Source organism: Talpa occidentalis, unplaced genomic scaffold, assembly GCF_014898055.3.
Source record: "Talpa occidentalis isolate TD23 unplaced genomic scaffold, MPIMG_talOcc4v2.1 talOcc4.10, whole genome shotgun sequence".
Classification (NCBI taxonomy): Eukaryota; Metazoa; Chordata; class Mammalia; order Eulipotyphla; family Talpidae; genus Talpa; species Talpa occidentalis.
Window position 1 is genome coordinate 88,916,334 of NW_023600993.1, and position 15,967 is coordinate 88,932,300.

At 51.7% G+C, this 15,967-nt stretch overlaps 1 protein-coding gene across 7 annotated transcripts in view; it reads left to right on the top strand.

Moving 5' to 3' along the window:
- Positions 1-10,236, top strand: part of FAM110A (family with sequence similarity 110 member A) — a 120,229-nt gene extending 109,993 nt beyond the window's left edge. For 4 of the 7 annotated variants that reach the window (XM_054697285.1, XM_054697293.1, XM_037497644.2 and 1 more), the window contains one exon: positions 8,641-10,236. In XM_054697285.1, coding sequence (XP_054553260.1) covers positions 8,641-9,628 — 988 coding nt within the window. In that variant the 3' untranslated portion in view covers positions 9,629-10,236. The remainder of the gene's footprint in view (positions 1-8,640) is intronic. The other 3 variants (XM_054697295.1, XM_037497650.2, XM_037497634.1) reach the window with 1 other exon arrangement.
- The last annotated feature ends 5,731 nt before the right edge of the window (positions 10,237-15,967 follow it).

Genomic DNA, 15,967 nt, shown 5'->3' on the forward strand with positions numbered 1-15,967 from the left:
GTGCCATAATTTCACTTATTATCAAGTTTGTTATCTTCCCTGACAGGAATGTGATGCAAGGAAGGGCTAGGATGAGGCAAGCGAGGTACTTGCCTCTGGCACAACATTGAGGAGTGCCAAAAATCACAGTCATCAAAATAACAAAGTTAACATTTGTTGACTGTTTGCTCTGTCAATAGCAATGCTGGTGGGAGATTAACTTGGTCTCTTTAGAGCACAGTCACCCCACCTCTGTCAATTACAAATGCATTCCCCTTCACCCAGCTTCTCTACAAAATGCTGTGTGTGTGTGTGTGTGGTTTGTAATGGGCAGAGGCGGGACACGCTAAGTCCATCAGTAGGGGCGGGTGGGCTCTTTTTGTATTAGGGAACATTTTTGTGACAACATATTATTGAACAATAATGTATGTTAATATTAAGTTCATTAGTGCAATTATAATTTATTATGACATTATTAAGAACAATGTATTGAGTATAAAGAGTAGGATGAACAGTACATCCAGCATGTTGCCATGTGTTTGTATGTGCTTAAAACTCCCTGGAAGAACATACAACTGTCAGGACACAGTGATTCCTGTAGGGAGGGTAATTAGGGGTGATGGGGACAAGAGTGGGAGGGAGTTTGTTTTTTAACTCCCTCTCCTTTATAGCTTTTGAATTTTGAGTTATTTGCATATATGACCTGATTGGAAAAACTGTATTTTAATATAAAGATTACATAATATATGTGTGCACATATATGTGTATATATGTATATTGAGACAGACACACAGAGAGAATATATATTTAATCATGAGACTATTGCCCTGTCCTGTCTGATCTGCACTGCCTTGCTGTGTGACTTTGGGCAATTTCTTTACTTCTCTGGAACAAGGTGAAAAACCATGATAGTGAGGGCAGTCCAAGACAGGAACGGCCTTGCCTGTGGGTCTGCACTAACCCTCTCCTTCCCCACCCTGAGTGCCAGGCCCTTCCCTCAGGCTTTATATGTGGTGTCTTATTCAGTCTTTTCTATAAGCCCCTCTGTCCCCATTTTGCAACCTTAGGTGCAAACCAAGGTCCAGAGGATTGAGTTGGTGGAGGTGGGCCTTTGCTGGACTAAATAGGAGTCTTAGGTGTCTGCACCCACACCCCTCCTGAAGTCTGCTCACCTCTCCCTTCCTGAGGTTTGTGCAAGGCTGACTTCAGGCAGGCCAGGGCACGAGTGTCTGGGGAGACTCCAGAAATAGCATGGGGCTTGGTGTGGCCCTGGAAGATGTTCAGCTGGGTGTCTCTGACCCCGACAGCTGGGTGAAATTGATCTGGGGCTGCCCTACTGGCTGACCCCCTCCCTGCTGCCTGGAGCCTTTCTGATCCTGTTCTGGGGCAGGTGAGGGCCTCCCTGTTTCCACCCAAGTCTGGGCTGGGCTTCTGCTAAAGAGACAGAAGCAGGTGGAAGGAAGGGGTGGGAGGGGGTGCAGAATGTCATAAAATTATAAACATAAGACATTACACCTGCCCCCTCAGCAAAGAATAAAAATCCCTAACACCTTTTGAGCACTCAGTCTAAGTACTTGCCAAGTATGAGCTCATTTAATTTCCTCAATTCTGTGAAGTAGGTTGCTGCTATTATGTCCGCCTTTCAGGCAGCTGAGCACAAGAGAGGTCAGTAACTTATACAGGGTCATATCCATTCAAACCTAGGGCAGCTGTGCAGACTCCTCTGTCTCCATAAAATGTGTGAAATAAAACCATTTTAACCAGGCAGTTGAGTAGTGTTATGTAACTGTTACCACCATCCAGTTCCAGAGTTGTTTTTATCTCCCCAAATGGAAATTCTGTGCCCATTAAACATTAACTGTCCATGCACCGTGTCCTCCCTTCTCTCCAGCCCTAGGCAACCTCCAGTCTACTCTCTGACTGATGACTCTAGATACCTCACAGAAGCAGATTTTTCCTTTTGTGGCCTGCTTATTTCACAGCATAATGTTTTCAGGGCTCATCCGTGTTGTAGCACATGTCAGAATTTCCTTCTTTTTTGAGGCTAAGTAGTAATCTGTGATACACACACACACACACCCCACATTTTGTTTATCTACTTATCTGCTGATGGACACTTGGGTTAGTTCTACCTTTTGACCATGGCAAGTAATGCTGCAGTGAACACTGGCATGCAGATAGCTGTTCAAGTTCCTGCTTTCAGTTCTTTTGGGCATGTACCCAGAAGTGGAGTTGCCGGACCTTTTGGTAGTTCTGTTGATATTCTCCCTAGCCATACTATTCCTAGTGGCTGCACTATTTTGCCTTCCCACAAGCAGAGCGCAAGAGTACTAATTTCTCCACATCCTCACCAAAACTTGTTATTTTTTTGCTTGTTAGTGGCCATATTAATGGATGTGACAGGGTGTCTCGCCATGCTTTTGATTTACATTTTGCTAATACATTATGTATGAGGTGTGGCATCTTTTCATGTGCTTACTGGTCATTTGTTCAAATACCTTCTCTGAAATGAACAGACAGAAATGTCTGTTCAAGTGACTATGCTCTTAACTGACCCCATAGATTTGTAATCTCTGACAGAAGTGGATCAATATTCTGGATTGATGAAGGCCTTGCTCAGGAGCTGGGTACTGGAGCTTCTGTTGGGTTGAATAGTTGTCACTGTTCATTTTGGTGGCATTTGTCATGCACAGGCCTCATGCTGGGAAGGAGTCCCTGTTAACAGTCCTGCCTTACAGTTGAGGATGCCGAAGTATAGAGAAGTTAAGGATCGTAACCATTACTAATGGTAAGGTCTCAGTACTAATCATTGGGAGCTGAGACTTGAAACCAACAGGATGGATCTAGAGATGACCAGGGTGATGGAGTAGAAAAGGGTAGGCAGGCAGTTGACCCAGCATGTACAGAGGTGCGGACATGGTGTTTTTGGGAAAACACCAGGGCTTCTCTAGAAGTGGCAGGATCCCATCTCGACTGGGGGTGAAGAGACTGGAAAAGTGGGACAGGCAGGGGGAGGCCGGGGAGTTGGTCAGGGTTGGTTGGAGGCTTGGTGCTGAGGAGCTTCTGGCCTTTGAAGTGGCCCGGCCACGCCACTTGGGCAATGGTTTGTTCCCTTTTGCCTTTGGTCCCTGGAGGAAGAAAATATGGAAGAGTATAATGGAGCTTCCAGCCCAGAGGGATGGGAAATAAGATAGCTAAGTGGCTATCTAAAATGATAGGAATGTGAGGAATATTTGGAAGAGAACAAACCCATGAGAGGTGGCAGAAGCCTCAAAGTGATCAGGAAGGTCTCTTTGTGGGGTGACATGTGAAGCGAGACCTGCAGGAGGTAAGGGAGGTTTCGGGTAAAGAACAGATGAGACAGGAAAGGCTCTGTGGCTGGAGCAGGAAAGGTTGGAGAGGAGTTGGGAGAGAAGGTGCAGGGACGGATCCTGGAGGGCCCGAGGGCTGAGTGGAGGGTTTAGGTTTTATTCTAAAGTGATGGGGTGCCACAGGGTAAGGTTTAAGGAGGACAGTGATGAGATCTGATTTCTGTTGGGAAAACATTGTCTCTACTTTATGGCTGAGGAAACTGGTGCCCCAGAACCACAGCGAGGAAGTACTTCTTAAGCTGACTTGCTTCTCACTCTGGGGTCCAGAGAGAGGCTGTAGATTAAGTTCCCCGGTGACTCCAACACTGAGATTTTCTTCTCCACACCCCCACGCTCTCCTCCAGACCCTTGGTTCAAATCCTGGCTCTGCCCTTTAATATCTGTGTGACCTCAGGCAAGTGGCCTCACCTCCTGTGCCTCAACTGTAAAATAAGCATACTACTACTTCACAGGGTGAGTGTGAGGATTAAGTGAGTTAATGTATGAAAAGTTTTTGACTCAGTGGAGGGCTAGACAGCCCTCCTCATCCCCCTCCTCATCCCCCCTCAGGGCTGACTCACTCCCAGCAGGGAGGAAGGAAAGCTGTTCCCTGAGTCATTTCCTATTCCCCTCACCTCCCACACCCCCCACCTCACCCCAGGTCTAGCATGTAGCCCCACCAGGCACAGATAGGGAATTGGGCCTGCTTGTCCTCTCCAGGGCTCAGGTGGGCACCTCCTCTGGGCTTCAGGATCCCAGGGAAACTGGCCTGATGAAAATGACACCTGAAGTGACATTACATGCTTCAGGCTGGCAAAGGGGATGATCACCTGCCACCTAGGGGTCCTTCCTGCAGGGGTCCCTCCCAGGGGGTCCAGAATTTAAATAAGTACTGTGCCTGGCACATAAAAATTCTCATTATTATTGTTGCTGTCATCACTAATGTTTACAGCCTGCACAGAGGTTGTGGGCGCCCTTGGACCCTAAGGTCCTGTCCTGAAGTGGCCTGGAGGGGGGACTCTCAAGTGACAGAGCCGCAGAGGTCCAGCGGCCTGCCCGGAAACTCCTGCAGCATAAGGCCCGTCTGGAGGGAAGGTGCCCAAGTTGGACTCCTGGGGTGATGTCAGGCAGCTGACTCACCGGGTCCCAACCTCCGTTTTCCATTGGCCGAAAGGGGGTTTTGGGAAGTTCATAATGGACTAAACAGGAAAATCGCTTCGGTGCCGGCGCTGTGAACCTTAACCCGTGGTCGTCGCGACTCTGAGGAGGGCGGCTCGGGGTTTCCATCCCTGGGTTGGTGCCCTTGCTGGAGGGGGCCGTGAGGACGCCACAAGCCAGATGTGCGGATGTGGCCCGTCCAGCGGTGGAGGGGGCGGCCCCGGGCCCCGGAAGAGCTTCCCGGGTTAGAACGGGCGGGTGGCGCGCCTGGACCGGGTTCCGGCTGCTGGTCGCCAGGCTGTCCTTTCCCCACTTCGGGTAGTACCTGCGCCGGCGGGTTCACCTGCTCGCCGCTGGCCGGAAGTTGCGCAAGCGCGCGTTACCTGAGCCCCAGGTGGGCCGGGCGGGCGGAGCTCATTGCGGCGGGGGCGCGGGCGCTGTCAGGTACGTGTGAACCGGGTGGCGGGTTCCGGTGGGGGGCAGCTCGGGCACCTCTCCCTTCCCGGGAAAGCGGGGACTTGGCGGGGTTCCCGTTCCTGCCTGGACGACACCGCAGGGATCGTGCTGGTAACCCCCTTATTTCAAAGCCAGGCCCACCTGGACTCCTCGAGGGCCCGTCGGGGCTTCGGTCACACCGGGCCGCTGGGCTCGCGGACTCCTCCGCCACTGGGCGTCCCCCAAATTACCCCGAAGTTGGGAAGGGCTGGAGGTTCGCCGCGGCTCGAGCTCCACTTCCCGCCGCAGCCTCCTGAGGTTGATCCCGAGGGAGCCGGTGTGGAAGGGGCCAGGTGGGGCCGCAGGCCCGGGGGCTGCCGCCGAGAAGGCACCAGGCTGGGCCGGGGCCAGTGCATTTGGGGCCATTCATGGGGAGCGTTTGAAACCCGTGGGAGGGTGGTTGCGCGGTGCGAGGCGGCTTCCGAGAGGACCTTGAGTCCCGCCTCGGCACTGGGACTCTGACCTCAACTTGCAGGAGCTGCCGCCCCTCCTTTTGCCCGCCACTGAAATGGGTTTTTGGGGTCAGCTCGCGGGGTAGCCTCTGTCGTGTGCCTCCTTTGCTCGCGACTCTGCCTCAGGCCCATCTGGGGCGTCTTTAGAGACCCCCGCGGGGGCTGGGCGCTCTGCGCAGCTGGGTCCTCAAAATCCCAATAAAAAGTAAATAATCGGAGGTGCAGCGCGGCCTTTATGCCAGGTGCTGAGAGTCCCCGGCCTGTTTTATCTTCCAGCCTTGCGGTGACCTGGAGGCTCAGGAAGGTCTATTTTTAACTACCTTTCACAGATAAGGAAATCGAGTCTTTGTGCGAGGCGCAGCTGCTTGCGCAAGGCGCGCCGCGGGCGGCGGCGAGCCCCGGGCGAGGGTGGCAGCGGGGGAAGCCGGCGGGCGCTGCGCGTCTGTTCCCGCGGCGTCGGGGGCGCCCCGGGGCCGCCGGCTGGGGCCAGAGCGGTGGGGGCTGCGCTGGGGGCGCGCGGGGCTTCTGCCGGGGCCCTGCCCGGCTGACCTCCTTCCCTCTCCTTCCCCGGAGGGTGACGGGAGGGGACCGCGGTCGCCGACGGGTTGGACTGGTTTGGGAGGCGGCGGCCCGGGGTGGGGCGCAGGGCTAGACTGCCTTTCCTGCCAGCCTTCCCGGCCGCGGCCTCCTGGGCGCGTGGCCCCGAGTGGGGCCACCTTCCTCTACCCCCTACTCCATCTCCTCTGCCCGTGGCCCTGGCTCTCTGGACCACAGACCCCAAGGTTCTCATCTCAACTTGCCATCTCTGCAGAGGTGTCAGACCAGGCTGGGGGCCGGTGTGGGGGTGGATACGTTAGCCCCATATCTGTAATGTTTTAAAAATTACAGCCAGGCACGCCAAGGTTAGGAATCTAGAATGTCCACGTGCTTTTGGATCTCCAGCATCCTAGGACTCGCTACACGTTCCATCTTGGGGATCTTTGCAGGAGGCTGGATGTGCTTTCTCTAGTTTATTCCCATTTGCCCATTTCTTTTTGTTGGACCCCCCCTCCACTCCAGTTCAGTAAGTTAATTGGTTATGTGTCAAAAACACTATTTTGATTATATGTCGAGAGCGATATTTTGAAATTGAGGTACAGTGAACAAAACAAATCCCCTGCCTTCATGGAGCTGATATTTTAGAGGAGTGGGAACAAGAAAGAATAAAACTACCGTCAACTTCATAGATGAGTGAATTGGGTTTCATATAAATCGGCCCTGGGATGTAGGTCGGTCACTTCTGAGTCTTTCTCCATCTGTGAAAACGAGGTGACAGTGACCCATTTCATGGGTCTTTGGAGAATTTGAGGAGAGGATGGTGTCAAGTGTCTGGCACACAGCAGATGTCTGCCATTACCTTTCCCCAATCCAGAGTCTCCCTGCGTGAATTCCGGATGTCTAGGCAAGACTTCAAATTTAACTTTCTGCGGTGGATGGAATGTTCTAATCCTTGCTGGCTGCATGTGACTGCTGAGCACTAGAAGTGCAGCTGGCATGATCCAGGAACTGAAGACGTGTTTGTTTAATTTCCATTTAAAGTTAAGTCTGAGTGGCCAAAAAGGGCCCTTGTCTGTCGAATTAGACAACACAGATCTAGGTGGCCTGAATTACAAAGACTTTTGGAGGCGATCTTGATAAAGCCCTCTTCCCCTGTTTTATAGATGGGAAGGTACTTGGTTTATGGGTTTTCTTCTGGTCCATCTCCAGGCTGGCTGTGGTGGGCTGCACTTTGTGGCCCCAGCCCTTTCTTGGAATATGTGATGGGGTGGCATGATGTTGGGGTACCAGGCCCTGATGCTTAGGTGAGCACTTGTGCACCCCTCCTGTGTATGGGTGCCCATCCTGTGTATGGGTGCCCATCCTATAGCTGCTGGCAGAGCAACAGTTTGATCTTGGGCAACTGTGTGATCTTGGGCATTTCCAGCACCTCTTGGGGCAATATAGCTCAGGGCTGAGGTTTCCATTTGACAGGCACTTGCACTCTGGGCCTGGCATTGGAGTCCCTTACTGGCAACTGACGGGTGTCTACTCAGCTGGGGCGGGGGAGGGGATTTTCTGCACTCCTCCCGAACAAGCTCTGCTGCTGTGCCTGGGGCCTGGCATGTCTAGGCGGGTGGATGGCACAGGGCAGCTTCCTGCCTGGTCAAATGAAAGGTGGAGGTGGTACTAGGCTCTCTGTGGGCTGGCCTGTTGGGGGATGGCATTGGAGTCCTTTTGTTATAGGGCAGTCCCGATACAAAACGGGGTGCCTGACTGTGGGTCCTCACCCGCGCGCTTAAAAGGACTTATCAATGCTCTACTGCAGGCACACACGAAAGGCTAATAAAAGGTTTATTTACAAGGGAAGGGCAAATGAGGAAATGTACAACTCAAGGAGAAAAGTGGGAGACAAAGTTTTAAATGCGTCCTACCCGATCCACCGATCAGGAATCCCAAAATGGCACTCTGAGAGCTGCCCGTGAGCTAGGAGCCGTGGAGCCAGGAAGTGAGCGAGAGAGCGAGCCCCCCAAGGCCCACGTGTCTGGTTTTTATACCAAACCTGGCTGCTTAACTCCACCCTCAGGTCCCAGCCACCTTCCACCTTCCTTTTGGTGGTGACGGGATTTGTCTTTCCCAATGTCTTGATGGTTTTGGTCTGGAGTGGGGGTGGGGTCCACAAAGCCTGCATGGAATTAGCTCAGGACATCCTTTCCCCCTGACAATTTCTTTTGGTCACCTAACCCCAAGATCCTTGCATTAGCACCTCCCTGCTTGGAGGCAAGGGGCGGTCACCAACTTGCTGGGTTAACTTATTAACTTGGTTGCCTCCCATCTGCCAAATGGAGCTGTTAAGAGACCCACTGAAGTTAGGCCCCTGGTGTCTCGCCCAAGGCCGGGAGTCCACTTTGCTTCCTTTAAAAAGCATGCCTTGCCTGTCTGTTTTGCTCAGACTGCCCTTGTCTTTGGCACCTTTTTTCTCTTTGCCTCATCAGGGTCTGGTCCCTAAGGAGGGTGGGGGTGTGGGTGGAGCCACAGACACTTCTTTGGTTGCGTCTGCCTGCTGACTGGCCCCTGTGAATAAGGGGCGTGGCCTTTACCTTTTAATAGCAAGGCTTCTTTTGGGCTCTTCCAGTCTCTGCCTGAGCCTTTGTCTGAGCAAGCTCAGCCCCTCTCTTTTCTTCTCCTAGCAGCCGTTGCTGGTGTCCAGCTGCCAACTTTCTGTCTGGATCTCGGGCTCCTCATTTCTCCAGTCCCCTTACATCGCAGCCCTCAGGATATGTAGCAGCCATGCCTGTGGACACCCTGACCCCTGGAACTCGGGATCCTCCTGCCCTACCTTTTCGCCTGCGAACTAAAGTCCCTGGTTACCTGCTAAGGCGCCCGACAGACGGTGGAGCCCGGAAACCTAGTGCTGTGGAGCGGCTGGAGGCTGACAAAGCCAAGTACGTCAAGAGCCTGCACGTGGCCAATACACGCCAGGAACCTGTACAGCCCCTGCTGTCTAAACAGCCACTCTTCAGTCCTGGGACTCGCCGCACAGTGCTCACTCCTAGCCGCCGAGCCCTGCCTGGCCCTGGCCGCCGACCCCAGCTGGACCTGGACATCCTTAGCAGCCTCATCAACTTGTGTGATAGTCCCGTGTCCCCTGCCGAGGCCAGCCATACCCCTGGACAGGCAGAGGGAGACCACCAGGCACCCCCAGCCACCTCCCCACGCCCGCCACCTAGTACTGCTGCTGTCCGCCGAGTGGATGTCCGCCCGCTGCCTGCCTCACCTGCCCAGCCCTGCCCATCTCCAGGCACTCCTATGGCCTCCAGCCCAGCCAGGACCCCGGGTTTGCAACGCTCCAAGTCGGACCTGAGTGAGCGCTTCTCAAGGGCAGCAGCTGACCTTGAGCGATTTTTTAACTTTTGTGGCCTGGATCCAGAGGAGGCACGGGGCTTGGGGGTGACCCACCTGGCAAGGGCCAACTCAGACATCGTGTCCCTGGCTGGACCCAGTGCCGGGCCGGGCAGCTCTGAAGGGGGTTGCTCCCACCGCAGCTCTGCCACTATTGAGGAGCGGGCGCGGGAGCGGGTCCCCTATGGTGTGTCCGTGGTGGAGCGCAATGCACGCGTCATCAAGTGGCTGTACGGGTTGCGGCAAGCAAGGGAGACCCCAGCAGCTGAGGGCTAGATCTCTGGATTCGGTATTCACCACCAGACAGATCTCAGAGAGGCCATTCTCGGACCCTTCCTGCACCTTTTCCCTGGCTTGGGGCAAACGCGTGCCAGCTGCCGTGTATGAACTTGGCTTGGAAGCAAAGGCTCAGGCTGGACCAGCGTCCATCTGGCAAAGACTGACCCTGGAAAAAGTTGCCTCTTGGTCTTGGATGCCCCTTGCTGTCCCCCTCATCTGTAGGGGTTTTGACATGAAGTGTACCCCTTGCTTGGATCCTCTTGTGGGTTTGGATTTGGGGCACTTATTCCTCACCACTGAGGGTGAGGGGGCCAAGGGATCTTGCCAGGCCTATCTACCCAGTGGCTCTGCTTCCTTCTTCCTTCCTTGGTCTCTGTCATTGGCTGACTTCCTTTTTCTTGCTCAGTGGGTCCTGGTTACCTGGAACTGAACCCTGGGGTGGGGACAAGGAGGAGTGGCCTCTCCACCTCTCTTCCTGGTTTTTGGCAACCTGGCTGGGGAGCCGGGGCTATAGGAGGGACTGGTTGGCAGTCTGCACTCCTTTTGGTTAATAAACACACATGCTTGTTTTTCAAGGACGACCATCAGACTGTTTTGTGTTTCTAAGGAGGATAGGGTGGGAGAAATCTTGGGGTAGGGCCTTCAAAACTTAGTAATTGTCCACCTGAGGATCTGGTGGGGCATGAGGTCAGTGGCTAGAGTGGCTTGAGACACCACTCTGGGAGGCAGTTGCGCCTCTTTCAACGAGGAAGAAATGGGATCTAGCCAGAGTGAGAACAGAATTGGGACGAGGCCTGGGGATCTTTTCCCTTCTACAGGAAGCGGCCCTGCAGAGGAAAGGTGATGAGCGCATGGATCCTCCCCTACCACGGCTGTCTGTCCTCTCCTACTCCCTGTCCAGTTCCTAAGGAAGCTCCGGGCCAACCTCGAGCTTTTGAGGATTCAGGGTTGAAAGTGGGAGTTTTTGGAGGAAGGGGGACTTGGGATAGAGACTGCAACATGGGTGGTCTTGTCTCCAACTCTAGGTGGCCCTGGACAGGCCAGTCTCCCTCTCTGAGCCTCAGTGGGAGAGTTGGATGACAGTCTTCTTTGGGTTGGGAAAAAAGGGAGCTGGCATTGTGAGGTCTCAACTCCTTCCAGTTTCCCTCCAGGTTAGCTACCTGCTAGGACACCCCACCTTGGTTGGTGGAGTACCTGGGGCTAGGGCTGGGTGCACAAAGGATGAAAACCTGGGTGGCCTCTGCCGGCCCTGGGGTGGGAGGGGCTGGGAGGTGCTTCCTCTCCCAAAGGCTGTCTTCGCTACAGCACTCAGAAACAGGAAGCTCTAATGGGGGCCCTGGTGACAGGTTTGATGTAGGTTTTATTTTAAGCATAAAGAGGAAATTTCCACTGGGCTATTGACCAACATCCAGGTCAGTCCAGCTGTCTGTCTGATAGTCCACGACCAGTGTCCAGGGGACTGGACTGGGCCTGGGTTGTTGGGGGAAACAAGGGGAAATTGGGTCATAGAAGAGGATGGTGTTCAACTCACAAGAGTGGCATCTACCCTCCCCACCCTGTGACACAGATAAGGTACAAGGGGAGTGATGACCTGCCGCAGGTACCTGGCAGGTTTGACGATGCAGGAGCTGATCCTGGTCCCCATGTTAAAGGAGCGATGGGGACAATTTGGCAGGTCATGCAGAGGTGTAACCAGGCCAGAATTCTATGTTAAGCATTACCCCTTGCTGTGATCTGCCAGCTCCCCAGAAACCCAGAGTGGGTTTTGACTGTCTTTTACATGTGAGGAAATTGAGATTCAGGTCAAGGGGCTAGTGGCCGAGAGAGTTGGGAGATCCATGAATCCTGGAAGAGTTTCCCATGCTGGGCTCACACTCTTTTACACTATTCTTCATTGAACCTTTGAGGTGACCTTTCAAGGGTCACCTTAGAAGGTCATTTTTTGTCTGAATGCAGGGAGGGTAGTGGCTGGCGGGCTGTCAGAATAGGTATGCACTACAGCCTGGGGTCACACGACCTGCTGGACACCCCAGTGAGCAGCCTTGCTCCTTGATTCTCCTAACTTGTGCCTCACTTCCCCATCCTGGTAGCCTTTGCTCCCGGTCACTTTCTTGGGCACCTACTGGGTATCCAGCAGTCGATAAGACACACGTGGCCCCTGCCCTAGTCTCGGGGGAGGGAATGGGCAGCTAGGCGACAAGCATATCAATAGTTACATAATGTAGAGCAGATCTGATCAGGGATGTCTGCCCTAAGACCAGTGCTGTCCCCAGAAGCTGGGCCAGGAGGTAGCTGAAAAATGCATTAGGACGGACTGTCAGGAAGAGAGCAGGGAGGGATTCCTGAAAGTGGGGAAGGTGCCAGGCTTATCCTTGACTTTACCAACAGGGACTGTCTGGTTCACCAGGACTCTGGAATCTCCCAACCGCCCACATGGGCATAAGGGGTCGGGGGTAACAGCTAGGAGTTTCTTCTACTCCCCTCTATCCCCCATCCCAGCCTCTCAGCCTTGTAGACATTCAGAAACAGCCCCTCTATTGTTCTGCTTCTATTAGGAGTGCGAGGGGCAGCCCCTGCATCTCAGCCCTTCCGAGGGCCTGCAGCTGCTGCTCCATCCCCCGAGGCTGCCTGGCCTTCCTAGCAGCTCCCTAGGCCAGACTGGTCCCAGCTGCCTAGCCCCTAATTAGGTAGAGATGAGATCTGCTCCCCGATCTATTTCCCAGCAGCTAATTATATACACGTGGGCTTGGGAGACCGCCAACCTGGCTGCTCACTGCTGTCATTGAAGGTGTGATGGACCCCTGGGAAAGGTACCTGTCCCTCTTGTGGGACCTCAGTTTACCCTTTTGGAAGAGGATGGGAAGTAGCTAGAGGGCCAGTTTCTGTCCCTAGTGGACTGTGTCTGCTCCAGAGGCATTCAAGGGACTGGGGGGTCGGGCGGGGGAGGGAAGACCCCTATCCTACCTAACATTCGATGTCCAGGGAGAGTGGGGATAGACTGAGGATTAGGTCCCTGACTCCAGGATCCCAGGGCAGGGAGGAGGAGGCTCAGGTGAGAGCCTTGTGTTAGCTGCCCCAGGCGAACTGCACACTGCAGGGCTTGGAGTTGTGCGGGTCCTCCAGGCCCAAGACAACACTCCATACAGGTTTTAAAAATTTATTATTTTTCAGACAATGCACTCATGTATTTCCCAACACTTTATTAAGAAAAATTTCAAACTTAAAAGTTAAAAGAATTATACAGTAAGCACTTTTATACCTATTAAATGCACAGTTCTTAATACTTTCTTGGGTTTGTTCCATCAGGCCTATATCCATCCACTAAGGCAACTTATTTTCTGGGAAGCTTTTCAAAGCAAGTTGACTTCCCTGGTATGTCACTTTAGCATGCATACAAAGTGCCCCATAGTGTGCACACAATATAATGCATCTAATACAGTGCATAGAATATGGTGCACATACACTATATACACAGTGCCCCAGAGCAGGAGTATAGATGGAGTTCAATATTTGTTTATAGTTCCTTCTATTTTGAGGGGGAAGTAAGGTAAATTTATATACAGTGAAATATACTGTACCATTTGCCGAGTGTAGACAAGTGCATGCCGAACCCCAAACTCCAATCAGGATACAGAGCAGATCCATCACCCCAGCAAGTTCCCTCATTCCCATCTCCTGTCCATTCTTGTCCCCATCTCATGGGTCCATGCGTCTATATGCATTAAATAGTACTAATAAACATTTCCTTGTGCTGTCTGTCTGTCTGTCGCTCTCCCAGCCCTGCCTCCCCAAAGCAACCGCATTCAACCCTCCCAACTATTCCTTCTATAACATGTTTTTCCTTCTGTTTTCTTGATGAATATTAGGCAAATATTGACCGACATTCTGGTCTGCTGTCTTCATAGTATGACTGGACCTGAATCCAGCCCTTCCCCTTTCTGGCCATAAGATCTTGGGCATATGAACTCCTTGTGCCTCAGTTCTCTCATTTGTACAGTGAGAGTAATAAGAATCTTTAAATTATTGGATTGTTATGTGAATTTAACACAAATGGTGCCTAGAATAATGCATATTATCCAGGAAGGGTAAGAACTTTCTTTTTATAATTATTATTTTTTTAAGATTGATTTATGCATACAAGAACTGGGGTGTAAGCCAGAGGTGGTGGGGGTGAGAGGGTTCGCCAGAGACACAGTGGGGAGCAGAACAGGCAGAGCTACTGAAATACACTGCTGAGGGGAGCAGTGGGTGAGGCAGGAGAGGTCTGCTGTGCCATGTGGGTCACCTCCCTGGCCGGCCAGGGATTGAACTCCTGCTGCAGTGTTTGGCTGGAGCTTAATAGCATTGTTTTTAACCCCTGCACCACCAGGGAGGCCCTTTTCATGATTATTGTCAAAGGACACTTAACTTTTCTCATCCTTCTCTCCTTTAAATCTACATTTATCATAATTTATCCTTTAAAAATACAGTAAATGAATATTTAATGTTTATATTGTGACTATATAAATATCGTGTCCTGCCAAGCCAAATTTCCTACTACAGTTGCTCATATTACAGTTCCTTTCTTGTGAAACTCTTTGCTCTTCCTGGAGTAACTACTTGCTTTGCTTTTCATTCAGTTTCCTTTTAATCTACCCTTAATTCTCTGACATCCTTAATTTCCCCATAGTTACGTACATAGAAGATAATTTACTGTTTCTAATTTCCTTCTTGAAACCCTTCAAGTGCTTTTTGACAGTCCCCTCCAACCCCTTAAAAACAAGTGGACCAATTATAAAAATAGCCTCAAGGATAAGTACAAGCTCTAAGATAAGCAGATACTGTATGCCTCTGTCCACGTGGGTCTCTCAGATGGAGAAAAATCGAGGCTGTGCCCCATTGCCAGGCCTTTCCATTTACCCACTGGTACCCTTCAACACTGTCTGCCACTGGTGCCAACCTCCAACTCAGTATGTACTCTCTGCTTATTCATCCACTCACCCAACAGTCTGCAGGGTCCTTTTCCATGCCCCACATTGCACTGGACTGTGCCAGGATGTAGAACTTGGGCAATGCCAACCCACTCATTCCCAGGTTGGCATTTGAACAGCTAGCAGTGGCCTGCATAAAGATGTGTGTGGGATTGAGTGATGATGGCTGGGTATGTGCATATATGACCTGTAATGGCCACGTGAGTCTGTGTGTGGGTGCAGACAGATTTTCTCTGGCCATTTTTGTATATTTATTGTACCTGTGTGTGTAGGTGTTGTGTGCACCATGCGTATTCGCCAGGTATGTGTATCAGTCTTGGGTAATAAACCACCCTAAACCCAGAGGCCTAAGACAACAATTTATTTGCCTATTTTTTTATGAATTGGTTTATCTGTTTGGGCTCAGTGGACAGTTCTGGTCTTATCCAGACTCATCCTTAGAGTTGCAGTCAGCTGGAGCTGGGTGGTCTTGGAGGGCCTCCCTCACGTGTCTAGAACTTGATGAGTATTTGCAGGGTGCCTCAGTTCACCTCTGAGTCTAGCTCAGGTTCATTCATATGGAAATCTGAGTTTATGTTCAGTAGGAGGGCATCACCCCTAAAGAACAAGTGCTTCTTTAAGTCTCTGCTTGTGTCATCATTACTAACGTAATGTCCCATGAGCCAAACGAAGTGACACAGCCAAGTCAGATTCAAGGGGTGGGGAAGTAGACTCCATTTCTTAATTACCTTGGCATGAGTACTGGCATGGAGAAATTATTGCAGCTGGTTTTTAATTTACCACAGGCTTTGTGTGCCAGGTAAAGTACTGGGGAAAGTTCCCAGCTTTGGAATCAGCGAAACCCGATTTCTCAGTGCTACCGCTGACACTCATGTGTCCCTTAATGATGGGATGTGTTCTGAGCAATGTGTCATGAGGCTATTTCATGGTTGTGTGAACATCTCAGAGGGCACTTACACAAGCCTAGGTGGTCTAGCCGCTGCACACCTGGGCATTAGCATAGCCCGTGGGGACCAGCAGCCCCTCTGTGGTCCATCGCTGACTAAAAAATCATCAAACAATGCGTGACTGAACTTGCTGTCTGACCTTAGTCAAGTTGCCTCACCTCTGAGCTTCAGAAACTATATAAAAAACGAATGATATGAGAGGATCTTTATAAAGTACTGATGCTATCCATGTGTTCCTTAATACAAAACATTTAGTAGGGTTACTATGTGTGAAGTACTAGGCATACCCTGGGGCTAATTGTAGTGAACAAAATGGAGCAAAAATTCTTGCCCTTGGGAAGCTCAGTCTAGGTTGTGCAGACATTAATCAATAATTCCAATAATTTTATGATCACTAAGATTAGGTCCTGGAAGGAAGG